This window comes from Danaus plexippus, chromosome 31 (genome assembly GCF_018135715.1).
Source record: "Danaus plexippus chromosome 31, MEX_DaPlex, whole genome shotgun sequence".
Lineage (NCBI taxonomy): Eukaryota > Metazoa > Arthropoda > Insecta > Lepidoptera > Nymphalidae > Danaus > Danaus plexippus.
Genome location: NC_083558.1, coordinates 760,663 through 782,868, shown reverse-complemented (window position 1 = coordinate 782,868; position 22,206 = coordinate 760,663). Strand labels below are relative to the sequence as shown.

Sequence of the window (22,206 nt, the reverse complement as noted above, 5' to 3'; positions counted from 1 at the left end):
CGCATCCAACAATGAAAATTTTATTATAAAATCTAATACATATTATTTTTACCGTCACTCCTAACAATTTTAAATAGCAATGATACAGGAAAAAGTTTTTGATAGAATAAATAAAAAGTAAAGCTAGGCGTTAAACTAGTTTTTAGAATTTAAAAGACTTCGTCAAATCACTGACATAAAGGTTAATTATTTAAAATATAAATTGTGTCTAGAAAATTAGAAAAAAAAAAAAAAAAAATTGAGATTTAATACCACAAGATATAAAAAGCTTGACATGTAGGCTGTCGATGCCTACCTTAATACTTACGCAGAATTAAATTAAACTATACCTATAATAATTGTAAAATAACAAATATCCCTTCACTTCTACATGTATAACCCTGCCTGGAGTAAGGCACTAAATTCATTACATATTATACAATAAACACAAAACCACAACCTACAATAATATCTTCAACGTACTATAATTATAATTTAATATCAAAACTACAGAACAACATTGATGCTATTAAAAATATATTTTATAACGAAACAACATTAATATTTTATATAATACCACAATTTAATATATTTTTATATAGAATTAACTTTATAAAGTTATAATTTCAAAGTCTTGAATATTAACATTCGATTCTGAAATACAAGTCAACAAAGAGAGACAGATATATCTTCAATCTTAAAGAAAGAGAGAGATAGGTTTATTCAGGCATTAGTCGAGTCGCTTGAAACGTTCGTCCATTAACATTTTGACGTTTGTTACTTTACAGTGACAGCTGTCAAAGTCACAAACGTCAAAATAGGAGAACATCAAAATGTCAATTGCTTAACAGCATTGCTCGAGTCACGAGTGCACGTAGACATCATATTCTGCCAATGTCGATCAAAAAGTTTTTATATCTTAATTCAACTAGAGCTCCCCGAGCTTTCCGAGCTATCAGTGCTATCGGAGCGTCTCTTCTTCCTCTTGTCTCTAGCGCGCGGGCTGTCCCGCACGCGATGATGTCAAATTCCCGAATCGTCGGTGGTGTGTTTGTTCGGTGACTCCTCAGAGGAGGCCGGCTTTTGCTTGCGTTTTGATCTTTAACATTTATAATTAATAATTATTATACATACTCTATTTAATATATTTGTTATTCTTCTATAACCTTACATCAAGTTTCGTTACTCACATTTTCTTCTTCTCATTTTCTACGTTCACTTGATCTTTGAATAACTTCGTTAGTTTCAATTCTTTTATTTCATCCGAATTCGTTAGAATGATTGCTCTGTGAAATGATTTAAAAATCATTACTATTTTGTTTTTAAAATAAATAATTATTTTTTACATTTCTATAACACAAACATTTTTACGTGAAACTAATTCAAACCAACGAACTCCCGCTTTATGTGCTTAGTAAGAGCTATTTAAATGCAAAACGAAATTACTTGCAATTAACAATGTTATCCTAATTCCTGCACACGTATAATTAAGTTAAGTTTTTAACATTAAATCAATTTATATTCGAAACTGCGACCTGTTGAACATCGCAACACTATAAATTAATTTGCTAAATTAACTTCACGACACATTCCAGAGATCGCTGGTTCGAGACCAGTTCAATTATATTTTTTTACATGTTTTAAGTTTCATAATCAAAACAATTAATTTATGCTAATGATAGTATAGTTCCAAAAATATATTGCTTATATATCATTTGTATATTTTATTTTTCTTTAAATTTTAATATTTCTTATAAGTATAAGGAATCTGTCTTATTTTATTTCATTATTATACATGTACGTCGAAGTACCATGTCATATTTGATTTTTTAAAAGTGTGACGTCAGCAATGCTACTGTCACTGTCACTGTCACTAGTTTCAACAGTCGGTTTATCCACTTTGACTTTACATTTAACTAATAAAACACTTTCACTACTGTATTTCAGACTTTAACTTGGACTCGTAATTAGATAATTTTCCTCCTGGATGACTCTCACACTACTTTGTCCCTTCCGCGAACGTTTGCGAATATAAATGGTCTTTGCGAAGTCATTACATTTACTCTTTTATTTTTAAATATTAAGCTACGACTTAACTTAGTTATTAAAATAAGCACAAAACATAACGTAAGTTTTATTAATCAATTATTAAAATATCCAATCTTTATATTACAACTTAATATTTTATAGAAAACATAATTGATTAACATGGGTTACGAATAGGTTAATGCTAAAGTTTTCTTTTTATTAAAGTTACAGAAAGACAACTTCACGTATTACAAATCGCGATACTAATAAACATTTACCGTTCTTTAATACAAATCGTACAACGATCTGTAGAACAAATTTTTTTTTTAAAGAAATCACTTAACCCCATGACACTGATTACGTCACGTCAAATCTACCCTCTTAAGTAAAATACTTATGAAACAACTATTCCTTACGGTTTTAAATGTCGTTGCTCCGTCAAGCACAATAATCTCAAATTAGTTTGCTTCGGACAAAGCTATTTGATTCGACCGTACCAAAGTCATGACTCGTGGAAACGCTGAGGTCATGATCGGATGGGGGAGAGAAAGAATAGTGATGTGACATAATGCTATCGATAGAATTATTATGTTTATTATATAGATTAAAATAAAATCGGTTATAATATTATTTATGGAAACGGCTCGTAATACAAGAATACATCATCAATAGTGTATTTTAAATTTCAATTAAGAGTTATATTTTTTTGGTAATAGTCGATAATGAGAACAAATTTAATTTAAAATATTACTTTTTATTCCATTTTCATACTAAAGTAGATATATTAAACATAATTGAGACTATCAAACTAACTGTAAAGGGCGAGTCAATGAAGGTTGTTTATGGCCGTAAGGTTAATATTGACTATCTGTGAACTATGACGTCACGACCAAAACAACATGGCGCAATAGTTAACTTGGATGATAATTAAAAAACTTCGGTATAACGTAAAATAGAAGTATTTTAAACTCAAAGAGATGGTTTTTTTTATGTGAAATGTATTGACGCGGACTGAACGTTTAAATTACATCCCAATATGTCTTTAAGACACGAACGTAACAGAATTTTGCTGTTATAAGTGAACTCGTGTACAAATAATCACAAAGTAGACTTTTAAATAGATTTAATTCAGAATTCTAATGAGACCTAAGATTTTATATTATACTACAAATCTCGTCTGTCTCTAACCACGGCTGCTGCAAAGCAAGTAACGTCGGGGGTATGTAGTTTTTTAGAAGAATAAAATACGCGTAGTATAATCTGACAAATATTAGTTTCATTTACGTTAAAATTCAATTATTTTCATGCAAAATATAAAAAAAATATTAAGACAAATGAGATATGCTGTTTCTATTTTCACCTGATCTGTCCTCCTTGGACTCTCTCCTGTTTTCGCGGGTCGCTTATCACCGCGATGGAGGTCTCATCGTTTTCAGTCCGTCTTTTAGTCTTCTTCGTCTTTTGCTCGCTGTGTTTCTTGTGATCTCTGATAGAAAATTATATTTATTACTATAATAGCAGTATTAAAGTCTAATGTTTTTTATTTACCAGATACGTTTTAAAATATAAAAATGTTAGACAGAACATTAAAGTTATCAGTGACGGTAAAGTTAAAATCAATATTCCAATCAGATACAAATATTTTTTTATTTTCAGCTGACTGATAAATTACATAGAAATAAAATTGCGTAATAATTTAAATTAATGCTAACGAACTTATCTTTTACCTGGATTTCTTATCTTTCTTTTTGTCTTTCCTATCTGATTTGTGTTTCCTTTCTTTCCTGTATACGGATCCTGAGTTCTCCACCGTTTCCAGGTGCAGAACATACAGGCGGTAGATTTGAAGCAGTATCACCTGGGGTGACATCAAAATGGCGTGAAATAAGTACAAAAACCAAAATACCAAGATAAGTCCTTAATGATTATTTATGATAATCAAAAAGTTTTTAATTTTAAACCTCGCTTGAAATCAATTCGGAATCATTATCAACGTTAATAGTCATTTTAATATTTACAAATGATACGTATTTTTTTTCATTCATAAAGCTTAGGTTACACGATAAAATTTATAAATAAAATATTTAACTGGCAACATAAAACTACAGACTGGTAGTATATAGTATTTTCTAAGCAAGGATTAGAAAATGAATATTGAAATATTGGGAAGTACATATATATATATATATGAGTGTTTATACTGTTTGTTTGTGAGTAAAATAATCTTTACATAGCATACTTACTATCAGCTACAATCAAACTAACAGACCAGTCGTTCATTTATACTACTTCGATACACGTGAAACGATTCAAGAATTAAATACTCCATACTATACGTTTTTAGTTGCGATTATGTAATCTCGTCGTGAGATTACAGAACATTTTTGTATAAGAACAAAATATAAGTGAGGTTTATACAAACACTGTCAATAAACGCGGGAAAATAAATCATTATTTTTAGTATAAAATAACTTTATATATATATATATATATTCTTAGAAACAAGGTAAGAATTGACTTTCTAAAAAATAACATTCGATACAATTCCACCGCTAATTTATTAAATTTACACAAAAATAAAAACAATTCTAAATGAATAACTTTCAACTATCTTGATTTAAACTAATCGTTAAATGAAATCCGAATATAACACAATCGAGAGATTTAAACACACTTCTAAAATCTACTAACGACTAAACTATCACACCAACGCGCGTTACGAACGAAAAAGAGCCCTGATGTCCTCTGACAACTGCTTATATGTCGTTTGAGTCTCTCCTACCCTCTCATATTCCTACATTGATTCTCTCCTACCCTCTCACATTCCTACAATATATATACTTCCACGAAAACAAAACAAAGTTTCTACTAAACATACAATTACAATATTAAATCTAAAATTATAAAATCTAATTTAATTCAAAATAATATTCTAAATCCAACGAATACATGCAATCAGAAACGTATTCTTACAAGGATACAGACGTACTCACCAGTGTATTCTTACAGGTGAAGAAAATGTTCATGTAGTTGATAATTTTATAGTGGGCTATGATGAGCAGTCTGAAGGCGAGGAAGGGGGCGTCCTGGAGGGCTATGTTCATAATGATGGCGCACACCTCGATGGAACAACAACAGGCACGGGACGTACCTCTGGATGGATGGTTTTGGAAGAATACTTGTCGTAAGATACGTAATTCTTACAGAGGATTCATTATTCTTATTTCGTACACGAATTTATATAAATCAACATATTTAAGTAATATTTCTATGTGATTAATTTTATTGAACTATGCCATATTGTTGGATTTAAATAAGTTTTTTTTAATTAATAAAAGAAGCAGATAATAAAATAGTCGTGATACATATTTTAAATTAATTTTTCAATATAACGTAATGATATATTATCTGTTGTTATATGTATATGAGATCTGATGTTGCAGTTTACAAAGCATTATTATTAATGAAGTCATAAATAAGTGAGTGAGTGAGTGAGTGAGTGAGTGAGTATATTGATAAATCAATGAGTGTCAGTCATAACATGCTGGGAGTATGCGTTTATTTAAAATCATATAAAATAGTAAAGAAAAAACATTAAAATATTATTAAGAGTAAGTGACAATAAACATAACCTGTGTAACGTTGGTTTCCAAGTTAATATTTAATTGAGTAACTCGTTTTAGACGGTTGAGTAAACTGTGTCAGTCAGTTTGAATGCTGGGTTACTGATGAAAGTTAAACAAATTTTTTTCGAGTTAATTGTCATTTACTATTAATCAAACAGGACTTTATTTATGTGAGATAAAGATTATTTTACATTAAATGGATCTTTGTTTGTCTTCGCTTATAATGTTTGTTGTTTTCACGAAAAAACTGATAAACCTATTTTGATGAAACTATTCAGTGACGTAACATGGAAATTCCGTGCTCTCAAGAAAATATATCATAACAGTTATAACTAAACAGACGATAGATGTCGTTAACATTTAATCGAGAAGTCTCAAGATATTAAAGACATATTAATTCTTTCTGAACCTATGTCAGAAATCGTAATCGACGGAGTCGCAGACAGAAAATAGTGTAAAATAAACGCAATCTCCCGTGTGCACTAAGCTTCACGTACATGTCACACCTATTCGCTGTTCCTCGGGATTTCCTCGACTTGGTAGCTGTGAGGACCACGGTGAACTGGACCAGAGACCAGGACCAGATGGCTAACGTCAACAGCACTAGGACCTTCTCAGTGGCAACCTTCTCATCTTTGAAGGAATCGAAGAATTCAATAATATCCGCCGCTGTACCTGAATGATGAACAAACGAATAGAATCTTTGGTGGCTCCCAAAAGAACGGCAGGCAAATAGTTCTGGTTGTTACGTTTATTTTTACAAGATTCCGTCTCCTTTTATTTGTCATCATTTAATCTACAAACCACCGCAGCGACTGAAGCCTTCTGTAACTTGGAATGAACAAAACTTACATCACCAAAAGAACATCTATTGATATTCACTTCATAAATAAAAAATAAACTCATCAAAAGCTATCCAAATAAAAACGGAGGCTTTGTGTCATCATCATCATCAGCCTATCGAAGCCCACTGCTGAGGAATGCCTCTTCTCACATGGAGAAGGTTAGAGCATTATTTGTGTATTTGGCTGGCTTTTTTAACTCACGATATATTATAGGAATAGTAGCCTGAAGGTTAAGGCTCGCCTCTCATGCATAAGGGTGCGGGTTCGAAACCTGGCAAGTACCAATGTAATTTTTTCCGAGTCATATGTATTTCATAAGTATACTTAGACACCACTGACAGACGGTGAAGGAAAACATCGTGAGGAAACCTGGACTTAAAACTTCGAATTATATGTCTGATATTACCAATTCACTTTGAGGAAGCGTGGTGAATGCTCTAATCTTCTCCATGCGAGAAGAGGAATTTGGTCTTGTTGCCTCCGATAGATGATGGTATCAGATATCAACTTCATCAAACTCACCTATATACACTAGCAGCAGTTGGCTGAGCTGGTCTCTGGTGAGGTCTCCTTTCGGCAGCAGCCATCGGCCAACTATCAGGGTCAGCATGAGAAACTGTTCTATCAACGTCACCCACATGTCAGGGGGAATCTTCGTCGCTCCTGGGATGGGTATCTCTGTCTATCAGAAGACGTTCTGGTCATATTATCATCGTTCAAAGACTATTAAATTATCTCTAAATTTAAATATCTCAGTATAAGAGAAATAATTAATGCACTATGTTTAGATATTAAAGATCACAATTCACATAAATCAAACATGCAAAAGATAGCCAAAGAAAGCTAAAAGATAAAGAAAGATTTAGCTCTGTACCTCTGCGAGAGTGATGTTAGATTTATTTTGTAATCTGAGATCGACCTTGTGTAATTCTATGAGCCATATCGCTGGGACCACCAGCACCAGATAGATGAACACAGACGGACAGAACCTGCGCACGAAAAGAAAGGAAAAAGATAGGAGAAACACGAAAAAGATAAAGAAACTTTACAACCAAAATGTGCTTAATGTAGAATAAAACAAATAAATACAATTTGGATAAGAGAAATGCTGATTTAAATGAAATTATATGGCATTTATTGACCTGAAATAAAATGGAGAGTGCTTTTTATAAGGACTATTCTTATGTAGAGTTTTAATTATAACCAAAGACAGAAAAACTAAGAATTAATTATATTTAAATTTATCAAAGATAAGATAGTTACAGAATATCTTTGTAATCGTGAATTGTGATACTATTTTAAAGTTAAAGCGATAATTTATGGTGAAAATTACAAGAATGTCACTATTCAGCGACGCGGTATGTATTTGTACTGCACGTGTGTTTGTCATTGTGTGACTTACTGTATGGTTTAGATTCACCTACTATCCCGATAGATGGCGCTGTCTGTATGTAGGTTATTTTTGTGTTGTTTTTACCCACTTTATGCATAGCTCTGACCGTAACTCTGATGTTAACGCGGTCGGAGTCAGGAACAAAACCTAGTTTTATAATCAAAGATCTAAACATAACTTTTGGCTAATCAAAATTTACATTTTCTTTTTAAAAGAAAAAATGTCCATGAATAGAAGTTGATGTACAAGTATTGCCTTGAATTAAGTTAAGACTAAACGTCTCTTACGCCATTTTAATCTCAGTGAATTAATGAATGAGACGAAAAATACATTGCTTATTTATTTTTAACTCTCAATTCGATTCGCGGTTCGATATAACATTGCACAAAAACATAGAATGCATTTTATTTTTTAAGATTCACCGTGCGGGCGCCGGGTCCATTCAGGGAGAGGAGCTTCAACAGTGCCTGGATCTCGCGACCCAGGTGTAGCTTAAGGGGCCCCTATCTAACGCGTTCAACGCTCACCTCCACCGTCCGAGCTCCTCTCTCTACCTAACTAATTTTTGAAACAAGCCTACTAGAGCTGCCTTCGAAGTACGTTCTGAGAATGAATTGATGTTAGTTCTGGACAGGCCCAAGTCTTTTAGTTTGTAGAGAGCTTTAGCTGTCGTATCTGTCATATAAAACTGATTTCGATGCTGTCAGACAAAATAAAAAAAGAAACGAAAACAAGAAGAACAAGCGGAAACGTCCATATTGAGTATACACATAAATACATATTAATCGCTAAATTAATATTATTTTAGAACATACTTTTGCCCGCCTTTTTATTGGCATTCAATTAATATAAACAATAAGTCGAAAAGATTTCTTTTGATTCAAATTGGAAACGTCAAATCATAGTAATAAATAGGAATAGGCAAGCCTTTTGTTTCATGATTAAGGCATGCGATTGTTGTCAATGATTTATAGGAACGATTCTCCGGTGAGATTATACGGACTCTCCTAGACATAACAAAAAAAGTAACTCCCTAAATAGGTAGCATTATCAAAATCGTTCCAACCCTATTAAAACCATCAATAAAATACAGAAAAACGAATTTTATTTCAACAATACCTAAAATAACGTTATAATTTTTATATATAACAGCCATACTTTAATGATGAGACTTTTTTGATAATCCCCGAATTACAAAATAAGGATTTAAAACCCTTTCTTTATACGTAATAGAGACGCCGTTATGCCTCGACGATCGTTGACAAAAGACTTAATGTCAATTTGCTGTCAAGGTCTCTAACAAATTGACCCAGGTCACACTCACGTTGTTTGAAAACTATAAAATTTATCTTGTTATATAGGTATAACACAAATAATTTTATTATTATTTAGTATTGAACATAAAAATGCTATTATACCGAGTAAATAAAATATCAATAAGCTATAGAAAAGACTTAAAATAATATTTATACGAATACAAAGAAAACTGTATTTAATGTAAAAAATAAATTATTAACGTAAATAGGACAGAATAGAATAGAATTTTCTTTATTCTTGTAATAAAATACAAGTTGTATACATTGCTTTTGTTTAGTTAGAAACATATTTATGTCTTCTCATTTGACAATAAACCTATTGGTTAAATAATATAATTAAAAATCATATAAATTAATTTTTAAACCGAAATATGTTTATTTCAATAAAATTGCTTAAATTATAAATAACTCTTGTTATTTAATAAATAAAGTTCAGTATAAAAATAACGTAATTTTTTTTTTGTATATGTTCAAAATTATTATATATTAATATCCTAATAAACGGACATGAAAATCAACATATTATTATTAATTACATTTTTTATGGCTTTGTTTTTTTTTATTTTAAAAACGGTTTTACGCAAACTATGACCTCCTTTGACACTGACATCTGACACTTGACGCTAAAGATGTCGTTGATACAATATTACAATACAGAGAATGGAGCAGAGAGATAAGTGATTATATGTTAAAATTAATATAGATTTATTGTCAGTTTGTAATTTAAAATAAGCAGTTTTTCACTGAACACGTTAGAAATGCGTAACTTGAAAACTTGCCACATTTATTCATCTTTTTTCTGGCGTTTCAAGTAACTTGTATAAGAAATTTAATATACTTTCATTAATATAAATTATAACTACAGACGAAGTCGCGGTTACAGCTAGTGTATATTAGCCGACATTGATATTATCACGGGTATTTTATAAAAGTTAAACTAAAAAGATACTGAATAATGAAAAATTATAATCGTATGTACTATGTTGATCTTTTTCAACTTCGATAACTTTCAAACGGAAACTGTTAAACTGTAAGTTATAAGTTACAACACTCATTCTAATCAAGTCGCGTGACTTCAATCTAAGTTAATTCTATCAAAGCTGTGTCCGCTCAAACACGGTAAGATTTCAATGAAGTCTTGAATAATGGTTCTGAAAAATTAATGTGATTAAAATTATATAAATAGTGAGTTACGCTTGTAACGAGTTTTGTTATAACTTCTCACATAGTATGAACGTAGGTTAAAAGAAACGTGCTACGCTTAGTATGTAGTGTAGGTATTCAAACTTGTATTAATTTTACAAAGTATAAATTATAATTGGTTTTTATTTGTTAAATATTTTCATAAAGAATTTGTTCCCTCAATATGTACATTATAACAAGATTTTTATACTCCCAAAGTATTTATAAAATAATCTTTAAATCACAACCGTAAAAATTTTGTTAATTTTTTATGAGAAAAATTAAAAAGACCTCAACTATTGAATTAAATTGAGAATTCAGTATAAATACGTACACTAAAATTTAAACACGCAACGTTTATATTTCCTATCAAACATATATACTTTAAAAATTTGTTTATTTAATATGGAACCTTCGTGCTGATATTCGTTATACAGCCCTCGAAATATAAGGAGAGCCCTTTTTATTTCTCACGATGCCACTAATAGGCATATTGTGCCAACTAATGGCAGTTCCGGAACGCGTCAAACCCGCGCCCTAATTTAGGGTCAATAGTAAATACCAGAGACAACTTGCATCGAAATAATAAAATTTTAATTCCTTTATAATAATATATAATATATATTATATGCTTATTTTCGCCTGTTATAGTCTGTATTATCAAATTCTCAGATAAATTATTTAAAAACTTTTAACTTTTCTCTATAGAAATATACAGTCCAGTCCATCGACAGGAAAAAGTTTCGTTTCTGTAACTTAATAAACATTTCAGTCGTTACAGCAAATGAGCTGCCATACAGCTCGCTTCAAAATGAGCTATTGCACAAGCACACGCTGTACCCAACAGCCGCTGACATTACCACCAAAACCGGTACCTACCATTTCCATTCCTGATTTTCCTTGATAGTGAGGGTGAACACTCCTTCCACTATCAGCAGGAGGATCGGCGAAGCCAAGTACCAGTACTCCATGTTGTCTTTGAAAAAGGTGACCTGCCAAATAGCTATGATCCCGTGGCACGCGAACACGAGCCTAGTTATAACCGCCTTTATAGTTGCCAAAACTCTCCCGATTTTCGCCATTTTGTTTTATATATTTATTATTCAAGTATGTCTCATAGTTTTTCGTTAATTTTTATGATTGATTATTCTATATATTATCCGTTTTGTGAAACATCTTGAGGATAGTTTTACGCTTTTCCTTTCTATTAGCTGTGATTCACATAACGTTACACGGAAGTTATTATCTATTTTTAATTCTCATTTATTTTATTTAAAACAAAGCTATGAATCAACGTTAGACTAACATTAAATCACTTGTATTTATATGTATTATTGCATTTCGATTTTAATATATTTTAAAACACGTTTTGTGCACTCAAAATCACGAACCACGTCCTGTTAAGCCATTGAGACTGTAGCAATTGGCAATTATTGCATTTGGACTGACACGGACGTACATCCCCTGAACCATCAGGGAAGGTATTCGCGAAAAACCCTTTTAACCGTAATAGGAGATAAAAAAAGATTTTAGACATACAACGACGGTTTCAAACAACAAACTAATCATAGAAGCGAAACAAACCAGCGATATGTCGTATACATTTGTTTTGATTAGGACGTACGTTGCGCGCGCAACGAAAAAATCAACCAATCAGCGAGCTCTCAGGAATAAAGGGATAGGACGTATTACAAACTAAATGCTCAATATAAATAAATTGCCATTGAACCTTATATTAATGTATTAAAGTCGAAAATTGTATAACTTTCTCTTTATCAAGTGTTTGTCCAATTAAGAGCAACGGGTCTAGTCGTTTGACCACAATAAAATACGTGAGTCATCCCTTTTGATTTTGTTTGCTTCTAAATTATTGGCTTTTTTTATTTCTCGCAATTCACAAACAGCCCGTGGCTGGTGGTCGCAAATTAATTTGCATCAAAACTAACTTGTTACAAAAGAAGATATCTTAAAAGTAATGTAATTACTATTACTTAATTTACGGTCTAAAATATAATTCCCCTTCACGTTATCAAGATTTTAATTACTTTCCACATAAAAGCTGTAACAAGCTGAATGTAATGTAAATATAGTTATAACTACATTCTAGGATCATACTCCCATATATTATACAAACAAGAAACAAGATTTTTGAACTTAAATACATAAAAAACCGTCACATACATTTAAAATATCAATTACATTAAATTAAATTTAAATTACTATAAATAATTAATATGACCACGAGTTCGTGTTGTCGAACAGACAGACAGTATTGAGTTTTGCGTTGATACTATCACGGGAAGTATCAGAAAATATTCGAGACGACATAATAATAGGAACATATAAAATTAATATTTAATATAACATAAGTTTTGTAGAAATAGATTCAGCAATTTTTTTATGCGAGTCACAATCTTTATCACTGATGAGATCTAAGATTTTCGCGAGTTTTATTCATTTAAATGAAACTAGTGTTATTCGGAAATACTACGCTGATTTTATTATTTAAAAACTACATAATCCCGACGTTTCGGTTACTTTGCAGCAACCGTGATCACGGGCAGAGAAACGTCGGGATTATGTAGTTTTTTAAATAAAAAATCCGCGCAGTATATCCGAATAATACTAGTTTCATTTAAATCTTTATCACTGATTTAATGTGATTTTTGTTATTAAAAATTTTCATGCATTTAATTAAAAACTTTGCATTCGTTTTTCCGTTAGTCAAAACATGTCCATCTACATCGTATTATTAATAAGTGAGTATTTTGTTACGAAAATAAAGAAACTAATAATTTAAATATTGATATTGATTTTATTAAATTAATTAAAATATAAGTGGTTTTGTTAAATCCAATAGAAGGGGACGGTGTTCAACACAAGCACTTTCTCATAAATAGTGATGCTCTGGTCACTCACGTTGTAGACAAAATTAAATCGATACAATGAACAGCTAAATTAATAAATAAATTAGTGCGAAATATTTCTGCTTCAACATTATTTAGAGGACTGGATTAGGTTGTATGTAATTATTCCTATATATATATCATCATCAGCCTATCGGAGCCCACTGCTGAGCAAAGGCCTCTTCTCACATGGAGAAGGTAAGAGCATTAACCACCACGCTCGCTCGAGGCTGATTGGCGATTTCAAACTTATAATTTGATGATAAGACCAGGTTTCCTTACGATGTTTACCTTCACCGTCTGTCAGTGTTGTCTAAATACTCTTAGAAAGTACATATAACTCGGAAAAGATCACTTGCCAGGTTTCGAACCCGCGCCCTCGTAGTGCATGAGAGGCGAGTCTTTAATATCCAGGCCACCAGGACTATATATATATATATAATATCTACATATATATATATACGGTATTTGTGAGGCTTTTAAATGAAAAAAAAACTTTCTACGTATTTAGTGTGGCGAAACAAACTTGAAGTAGAGTTTTTTAAAATTAATACCGCCTTGAGAATCAGATCAAACGAATAACTGTGTGAAATAGATACCAATTTTACAAGAAGAGCAGAACAGAAACTATTTTTTAAATAACGAGAACGAAGCGTACATATCTAGATTATTTAATATCCTGTGTAAATTTTTATGTTTAAGACTAGTTTCGACTCTCGACTCGTCTTCTTGAACATTAGAGTTGTGTTCAGTTTGATATATAAATTGTGTTAAAACACCACATATAGTAACCTACGTCGCAGGACTTTCATTTTAAATAACCTAGAAACAGACAGCGCCACCTACTGGGATAATTTGTGAATCTAAAACATACGGGGGACTCCTTCGTTACGTTTTATACAGACATTCAAAACAAAATAATGTCATTGTTTCTATCGAGCTTATTTTATTTAACTTGCAACACTTGTACGTAAACTCGTTTTTAAATATTAAAAGTAAATTTTCGCAAAATACTGTATCCGTTTTGACATAACTTCATTATTTAATTTATACTCATTATGGATAAAGATGGCGGAACATGGCGGCAGTAAGTAATATTTTTTTGCATAACCGTCAGATTAATAAAGAATAACCAGTGAAAGTTCTTAAAATTGAAAATTGAAAAGGACTTATTATTCGATTAATTTTGTTATTTTATCATAACTTTGTTAAACAACAAGTCGTATCGTCCAAATAACGATCTTCGATGTGAAAGACAGACGGAAAACGTGCAGAAAATCCAATAACAATATTAATGTTCTTATACCTTTATATAAAATATTATGTTTTAATATATTATATGCAGTAATTTTATTACATACTTTATTTTAACTATGGCTTCATTCGCCCTGGAATCGTAAAATGTTCCGCCAATGTCGACGTTTTTATTTGTCGGACTAATTATAATTTTGAGTACTGTGTGTAGGAAACACGAAGGAGTTTGTCGAATGGAATAAAGGAGTTTATTGTATATTCTTATTATTTGAATAAGTAAAAATTGAGGGTAATAAAAATTATCAGGTGTCACCCGCGTAATCACCTGTGCAAGTGTAGTCACAACAATGAGTGTCTGTTGGTATATATAGAGGCGAGAGTACAGATCACAGATAGTCTCGCTCGAGCCGTTGCAGGGTACGGACGTCGTCGAAGTAAGGGACCCATTTGACCGTCTACGAGGTTACCTTCTGACGACATCAAGAAAATAGTCATCGGTGACGTCAGTTATGCTGACATCACTCTTCTTGAAAATGACAGTGCTTTCGACATAAGAATTAAGTCATTGGTGACGTCACTCTTTAAAAACGAGGAAGTTCTATCTACTCCGACATATATATGTATATATATATATTTAGCCTAGAACAACAATAATTAGATAGTTTTCAATGGTTTATTATTATAATTCCAGTGTCAATTGTCATCGGATGTCACACAGATAAAAGTCACCGAGCCAAAGCTAAGAGTCTTTTGAAAAACCAACCGAAAGGAGACTACAGGCATGAGAAAGTCGACCTGAGATTCGACTTAGAAGACATATCCATAAAATATAATATATAGATTCAACGTAATTTTATTATCCTTTACTGTGCACTTACATCAATAAGATAAATATATTTTCTACCGAAATCAAAGAAAAATAAGAATATTTCTATGCATAAATCGCATTATTATTACGGAAATAAAACAAAAATTACATTAATATTTTTTAATATTAATATTTTTATTATAACAATTATAATCTGGCAACACTAATAAACGGGGAATTCCCTGTCGACTTGCTCGGCCCAGGCGTGGAGTCCACCAGAGAGGTCTTTGACCTTAGCATCCGGAAATGCTTTTAATACCATATCCGCTGCTATTTGGGAATCGTTACCTCGTCTGCATACGAATATTACTGAAATATATATACATATATAACTAACAATAAAAATATTTTTCATGTATATAGTAGTTTTCTTGCGAAGCATAAACATAACATTGAGGTTATATTTTATAATATTTTCCTTAGCCTCACCATTCTCATTATTTTTTATATTTTCAACTAATACATCAAATCTTTCCCCGTGTAACTGTTCCAGGGGATAGTTTACGGAATCTTCCAAATGGCACATGCTATACTCCGCCTCACTCCGCACGTCTATCAATAGATGGCGCTGTTCAACGAGCGAGTTTGATAACTCTGTGGCGGATATCCGGTGAGATTTTGGCAGAATGTCGAGCTCCAAGTCCTGTTAAGGTTAAAAATGTGGGAGCATAGATTAAATAGTGTAAAAGATCGCTTCTGTGCGCAGATTTGTTGGACAAACTTTGTTTCGCTTAAGGTAAATATGAAACAAATTGCTCTTTGTACGATTGGTAAGTAACTTCTAGAGGCGTTTGAATTAAATAAAAATTTTAATTTCCTGTGTCTGTCAACAGATGAGGTTATTCTAAAAACGCGAAAGTCAATATATTTCTTAGTTCAGCGCTACTTAGTCATGAAACTTATAGTTTTCGGATTTACAACGCGTTTATAGTTATTTTTGACAGCACACTCCCGAGGTTTCGGTTACTTTGCGGCAACCGTGATCACGGCCAGACGAGACGTCATCTCGTAATTCAAAACGCGTAGTAATCCGAAAAATATTAGCTTCATTCCATTGAATACTTGCGAAGATCTTAGATCTCATTAGTACTGGTAAGTTATTCTAAAGAGTTTTGACTCCAGTGTAAAAAAAGAAAGTGGCGCGACTTGTTGGTGTTAAGGGGTTTGAAGGAATAGTTATGTGATTTTACCGATGGAGGGCGCTTTTATAAATTTCACTCACAGATCTACAAACATCACAGACATTCATCGCACTTTATATAACTAAATAGCAATTAATAATTCATATTAATATAAAAATATTTTTTATACTAAATTAATTTCTTTGTAGATATTTCTTAAAGTTATTTCAAACTACCTTCTCTTTGGACTGCATTTTACAGAGGACCTCGTAGTTCGTCAATTGTTTGATTTTAGGCTGATCCGAGCACGACTCGCATTTGGGGTTTTTGGGACGTAATTTGACTAAAAATATAAATTATAACACTTTTACGGGACCGATGACTGCATGCTACCCTAAGAACGGGTTCATATCGCAAAACTAACTGTCGTTGTAGCAGTTAATGTTTATCGACAATGACATATTTTACTCTGAACAAATATATTACTTTTAATAATTATGTCAGAGGATAATAAATTTAAAGCAATTTGCATCCATCTTATTTATCTATCGTTCTCATACAAAGCTATTGATACAGAACGTGTATTGACTAGACATGACATAAAACTGTCCCACAACTACAAAGACGACAATATACTTCGTGTCAATTCACTCATATATCAATATTCACCAAAAACATAAAGATAGGTGAAAATAATTTAATTTCCTTTGAGACGATCCCCTACTCCTCAGCTACGAGTCCCCTACTTCCTCTACTCACCGGTCCTAAAGGTCGTGTCCTCTCCGTCTAATATCAGCATTCTGCCGACCAACAAGTCCTCGCGGTCGCGTCCAACCAACAGTTTGATGGCCTCCAAAGCCTGTAGGGCTCCTGAAGCACTATTTTAATAAAACACGAAATAACTCCGCACTCCCGGCGCTGGCGAGCGTTTTTATATTTTCTGTCTATGAAATTGTGTTCGGATTGTTATCAGAGGTCAGCGCCATCTGTCGCCTGTGTCTCTTTACTACGCACTCCATATAATATTAGGAACTCGGACTAAGGGCACATGGGCACTATGTGTTATCATAATGTATGAGATATATTATTGTGAATTATATTTAAAAAATCTTTGTACTTAATAATATTATAAAGCTGTTCAAGGGCGGTCAAAACTGACGGTGAGAATTCATCTGCTTATACAAAGATATATGTATGTATGTTACCTATAGCTCCTGGCACAGGTCCGGCGACGCCATTAGCAGAACAGCTGCCAACAGCTGCAGCTGGGGGAGGAGTGGGGAACAGACAGCGGTAGCACGGACCAGAGGACTGTTCGACGACGTGACGAACAAGATTATATATACATTGTAGGTATACGAGGGTAGGAGAGGGGCGAACCACACAAGCAGTTGTCAAGAGATCAGGACTCAGTGCTGACAGAATAATTGATAGTAGATTTTCTGTGTTCAAATCTTTCTTTCACGTTATATTCAGTTGAAAGTTGAAAGTTATTAATCTAATATTAAATATATGTCTAGTTTTGTGTGAATTATGGAATTAATATTGAAATTTTATCGAATATTATTTCTTAAAAATTCAATAATTGCGATCTCGTTTCTAATAATATATATATACATATATAATTTTATCATATATATGACTCATAATATTAATAATGATTGCACTCTGATCGTCAATAGTCCATGTCAGGCTAAAATACATCACATCCGACAGAAACAAGTAGATTTTAGTAGTTACATACACACATAAAGAAACTTCCATATATATATATTTACCTTTTCATTTCTACTTCGTCTGTAGCCGTATACAGTAAGCTGACCCTCCATCTTCAAAGCACTGCCAGATATCAGTGGTACCTAAAATATACACAGAACATATTTCTTACTCTATTCCGTAGTTATTTTTAACGTAGCATATGTTATATGCACAAAACAATATATATATATATATAGTAATAAATAGTTACTTTGTGTTACTCCCTAGGATTCAAAGAAAAACGAATAAAGTATAAACATATATATGTGAGCCAACAGTCAGCGCCATCTATCGCCTGTGTCTCGTTACTTCACACAATACAACTGTCACGAAGCGTTCCGGAAACTACACGGACTGAAGGACACATTATATACTATGAGTTATTATGTATGAGTTACATTAAAATCTGTTCAGTAATTTTTAAATATAACGGCAATCAAGCGACAAACTCTCCAACTTATATCAGTAATTATTTCACACTAAACATCAAACTACCTTCGTTATAACGCTCAGGTCACTCAACATGTACCTCGTGGGCACGTTGTCGGTGCAGTCGACTATCAAATCGTAGTTTGAGGCGATTTGAACCGCGTTCTCAGGTTTGAATTCAATCGTGTATGGAGTAACTTTAATATTGGAATTCATTCTGAAATTTATTCGATAGAATTTATAGGAAATACGTCTAATTCATCATTTTCAACTGACAAATTTTCTATAAAAGAATGTGATTATGAAGAACCTTCGAGAAACACAAGAACATTTAGAAGAATTGAAGTTCCATTTTAAAATATCTGGAACGTACAGAAACGAGTGACATTAGTGACGTCAGCGAGGCTGGCGTCCTGTCTTTAAAATAATGAATTCGTAATAAATCCGATATATACAATCAAAGTCTAAATGACGTAATATTAAAAAGCGCTCAGGTCACACGTCACTCGTTTTTGATTTTGGATCAAGCAATGACAATGCTTTTAATGATTTTTCATTAAAAAATTGAATTTTCAAGAGAAATGTGTGAGTTAGGCATATTTACGGTTAGTCTTGGGACAGTAGGTTTCATAATGTTTTAGTAAAATACATAATTGTACAGTAATACACCTTTTCAAACTGTCAGCTGCAGAGACGGCCTTATTCCTGCACCTGTCACCCTCAGTGTGCAGTATCTGTCGGTGTATGTTTGTAATGTCCACCGTGTCATAATCAACTATGCCTATTTCTCCTAAACCAAACGTTGCTCAATCAAATACAATTACAAAACAATATTCTGGCGTCCATACATGTGGGCAATTGTCATGAGATCCCGAAAATCTTGTTTTTAATTTCAAAAAACCTAACAAACTTTTAAGACTTACCGATATTAACATGGCTGTGGCAAATTTTTTTTTTGGGTTTTTAGAGATTATATATATATAATTAATAGATAAAGAGAGGAGCTTGGACGGTGAAAGTGAGCATTTAACACGTCAGATAGGGGCCGTAAACCTCCACCTGGGTCGCGAGTCCCAGGCACTGTTGAAGCTCCTCTCCCTGCAACGATGGACCCGGCACCCGCACGGTGAATCCATGGAATGCTGAGAGGTTTCGTCTCGTCTCGTCTCTTCAGGATTTCATGAGAACTACCCACATGATAGATTCAATATAAATTTATTTTTACCAGAAATATATCGTATATTATCAAAATGTTGATAAAATATAGAAATATGTATCAAAACAGTAATTATTTTTATTAATACATAGTTTTATATAAATTTATATACAAAGTATAGATCTCAAATTGATGATGCAATATTCCAATAGAAAGTCCTTAATAATATACTAAAACATATATATTTACATATATATATATTACCAATCCCAGCCCCAGCCAAGTAAATGCTGGCAGGGCAGCCGAGGCCCCCAGCTCCAACGATCAGCACCCTCGAGGACATGAGTCGTTCCTGACCTGACACTCCGATATCCGGTAAGAGTATCTGACGACTGTATCTATAGGAAGAAGAATTTCATACTACTTTTCTTTTTATACATCTTATGTATAAGTTATACTTGCTCGGTGTTAGACAATATGTCAAGTATAAGGTGGGCAGATCACCTCATATTAGGTTCGGTCACAGTCTTGCTTCTTAGCAAAATACATACTACGAATTTAATATAGTTTTTAGAATACAACAAGAAGTTAAGCTCTTAATTAATTTTTCTTACATTTCAAAACATTCGTTCAGATATATATGAAGTTTCTGCCTGTAAGCCAGAGATTCTCAAACTTATATCTCCCGTTCACTTTGGGAATTAATTATTTTTATGAGGTCGCAATTTTTTCACCCACTGTAAAACCACTACAACTTACCCCAGCTAAATGATATTAAAAATCACCCAGGCCAATACGCAACGCCCTCATTTTTTTCTTGGTCTCTTACCGCCTCCAGGCCTGCAGCGCCCACAAGTGGGTGTTATGGCCCACTTCGGAAAACAACTATAATATAATTAAATAAACCGACTAACCTTTCTATCGCCCACTTTGGTAATTTACCAATACTTATATTGGATTTCGTTCCAACGACATCATCGTCTGATTTGTCCGTCTGGAAAGTGTTTAAGAATCTAGAATTTCTTGATTGATACATAACTCATTACAACACCATAAATACCAGACGGATTTACCGGCAATTTTATCAAAACATATTAATAATTTTCTAGTTATAATCTTATAGTCACATTTAACAGGCAGTATAAGACTGAATTTTTGTACACTTTTTTCGTAATAATATATGAAACTATATTAAAGCGAAGAAATTAATACTGTTTATATCTGAATTACTAACCGTAATATAATTTGCGGGGACTACAATCATGAAACGACTTGGTATTATTAAATTTCAATTATTCTTTCGTAATAAAGGTATTTATATAATTCAATTTTAATAAATGTTAATAACATCTGTCTCGATATTAATTTTTACTTTATTGATATTACGTAAACATTATAAGAAATTAATATAACTTTTTTTGTATAATAAAATATTATTATAGTACTTTTTATGTTCGTTTATAGCTCTTTAAAGTCAGATAAATAGTTGGTTGGTTGTTTTAAATGTGGCCTCCATCCGCGCAAAGACGTGCACAGTATATTCTGCCAGTGTCGTGAAACAAATAGTTCTAATAACGATTTTAATTAAGATAATGAAGGAGATTACTTACAAAGTTTATATTTCGCTTCGCTTCTCTCAATTCTTCTTCTTTTATTTTTAACTTTTCTCTTAATTCTAAAATTTCATGCTCTAGATTTTTAATAAGATCCATATTAAATCTAATTTAAGTAATTAATTATATAAATAATAAAATTTATACGATCGGTGCAAAGTTTTCTAACTTTCTTGTTTTCACTTGGTCTAACCTTAATGTTTAAAGTCAAAACAAATAAATGTTGACATAGGCATTATCGTTTATCATTCGTCTTAAAAAATATGAAATTTGATCGAAATATTCTTATTAGAATAATTTTTTGATATAACTTTATTTCAAATAGGAAAGCATCACATATTTATATAATTTTCATTTTCTTTCAAGTTACATTTATTGGTATTTCAGGAAACTCCTAAAATACTATTAATATATATACAATTTTTATATAGTATACAATTTTTCAATTAATATTCAATCTAAAAAAAATACACTATATTATTTTAATATGGAATAAGTGTTTTAAGTACTTTACAATCTGTCGATTCACATATAAGTTCTTCCCCTTTAAAACGTGTGTCACATTGCCTTTAACTACGTTTACTGTTCATTAAAAGTCAACTATTTTTTGATATACGATTTCTATCAAGAAAAAAAAAACCAAAGAACCTAAACTTTAGAATAGTTTTATTAGAGAATAAAAATGTATAATAAAATAATTGCAACATCATAAATTTATAATTAAATTAATTT

General features: G+C 32.1%; 2 protein-coding genes and 1 long non-coding RNA gene across 4 annotated transcripts; 1 reads left to right on the top strand and 2 right to left on the bottom strand.

The window, feature by feature from the left end:
• Nucleotides 1-6: 6 nt before the first annotated feature.
• Nucleotides 7-11,571, bottom strand: LOC116778287 (transmembrane protein 26). Of its 2 annotated transcripts, none has more exons than XM_061525831.1 (9): nucleotides 11,249-11,571; nucleotides 7,353-7,467; nucleotides 7,001-7,160; nucleotides 6,140-6,308; nucleotides 5,001-5,160; nucleotides 3,735-3,865; nucleotides 3,368-3,493; nucleotides 1,170-1,265; nucleotides 7-1,078 (listed from the first exon to the last, which is right to left on the bottom strand). In XM_061525831.1, the coding sequence occupies exons 1-9, from the start codon at nucleotides 11,449-11,451 to the stop codon at nucleotides 1,003-1,005; spliced, it is 1,236 nt and encodes a 411-aa protein (XP_061381815.1). In that variant the 5' UTR covers nucleotides 11,452-11,571; the 3' UTR covers nucleotides 7-1,002. The 2 variants fall into 2 exon arrangements, with proteins under 2 accessions (XP_061381815.1, XP_061381814.1); XM_061525830.1 differs by having other exon boundaries at nucleotides 6,131-6,308; nucleotides 11,249-11,570.
• A 799-nt stretch (nucleotides 11,572-12,370) lies between these two features.
• LOC116778400 (uncharacterized) lies at nucleotides 12,371-15,380 on the top strand. The gene is made up of 2 exons (XR_004354121.2): nucleotides 12,371-13,128; nucleotides 15,221-15,380. It is a non-coding gene; the product is annotated as an uncharacterized LOC116778400 (long non-coding RNA).
• Nucleotides 15,381-15,529: 149 nt separating this feature from the next.
• LOC116778288 (adenylyltransferase and sulfurtransferase MOCS3) lies at nucleotides 15,530-21,698 on the bottom strand. The gene is made up of 11 exons (XM_061525869.1): nucleotides 21,472-21,698; nucleotides 20,776-20,855; nucleotides 20,126-20,259; nucleotides 19,375-19,495; nucleotides 18,772-18,922; nucleotides 18,297-18,377; nucleotides 17,724-17,829; nucleotides 17,278-17,388; nucleotides 16,755-16,861; nucleotides 15,827-16,040; nucleotides 15,530-15,706 (listed from the first exon to the last, which is right to left on the bottom strand). Exons 1-11 carry the CDS (start codon nucleotides 21,571-21,573, stop codon nucleotides 15,561-15,563), a joined length of 1,353 nt encoding a protein of 450 aa, XP_061381853.1. The 5' UTR covers nucleotides 21,574-21,698; the 3' UTR covers nucleotides 15,530-15,560.
• Nucleotides 21,699-22,206: the final 508 nt, after the last annotated feature.

Bases quoted from the DNA above. Each gene is read 5' to 3' on its own strand.
- LOC116778287 (XM_061525830.1), bottom strand. From the start codon at position 11,451: ATGGCGAAAATCGGGAGAGTTTTGGCAACTATAAAGGCGGTTATAACT. The intron at 7,468-11,248 runs GTAGGTACCGGT...TTTCGTGCGCAG, and splicing joins GAAAATCAGGAATGGAAATG to GTTCTGTCCGTCTGTGTTCA. The intron at 6,309-7,000 runs GTGAGTTTGATG...TTCATCATTCAG, and splicing joins ACTGCTGCTAGTGTATATAG to GTACAGCGGCGGATATTATT.
- LOC116778288 (XM_061525869.1), bottom strand. From the start codon at position 21,573: ATGGATCTTATTAAAAATCTAGAGCATGAAATTTTAGAATTAAGAGAA. The intron at 20,856-21,471 runs GTAAGTAATCTC...AACACTTTCCAG, and splicing joins CGAAGCGAAATATAAACTTT to ACGGACAAATCAGACGATGA. The intron at 20,260-20,775 runs GTTAGTCGGTTT...TTCTTCCTATAG, and splicing joins CCAAAGTGGGCGATAGAAAG to ATACAGTCGTCAGATACTCT.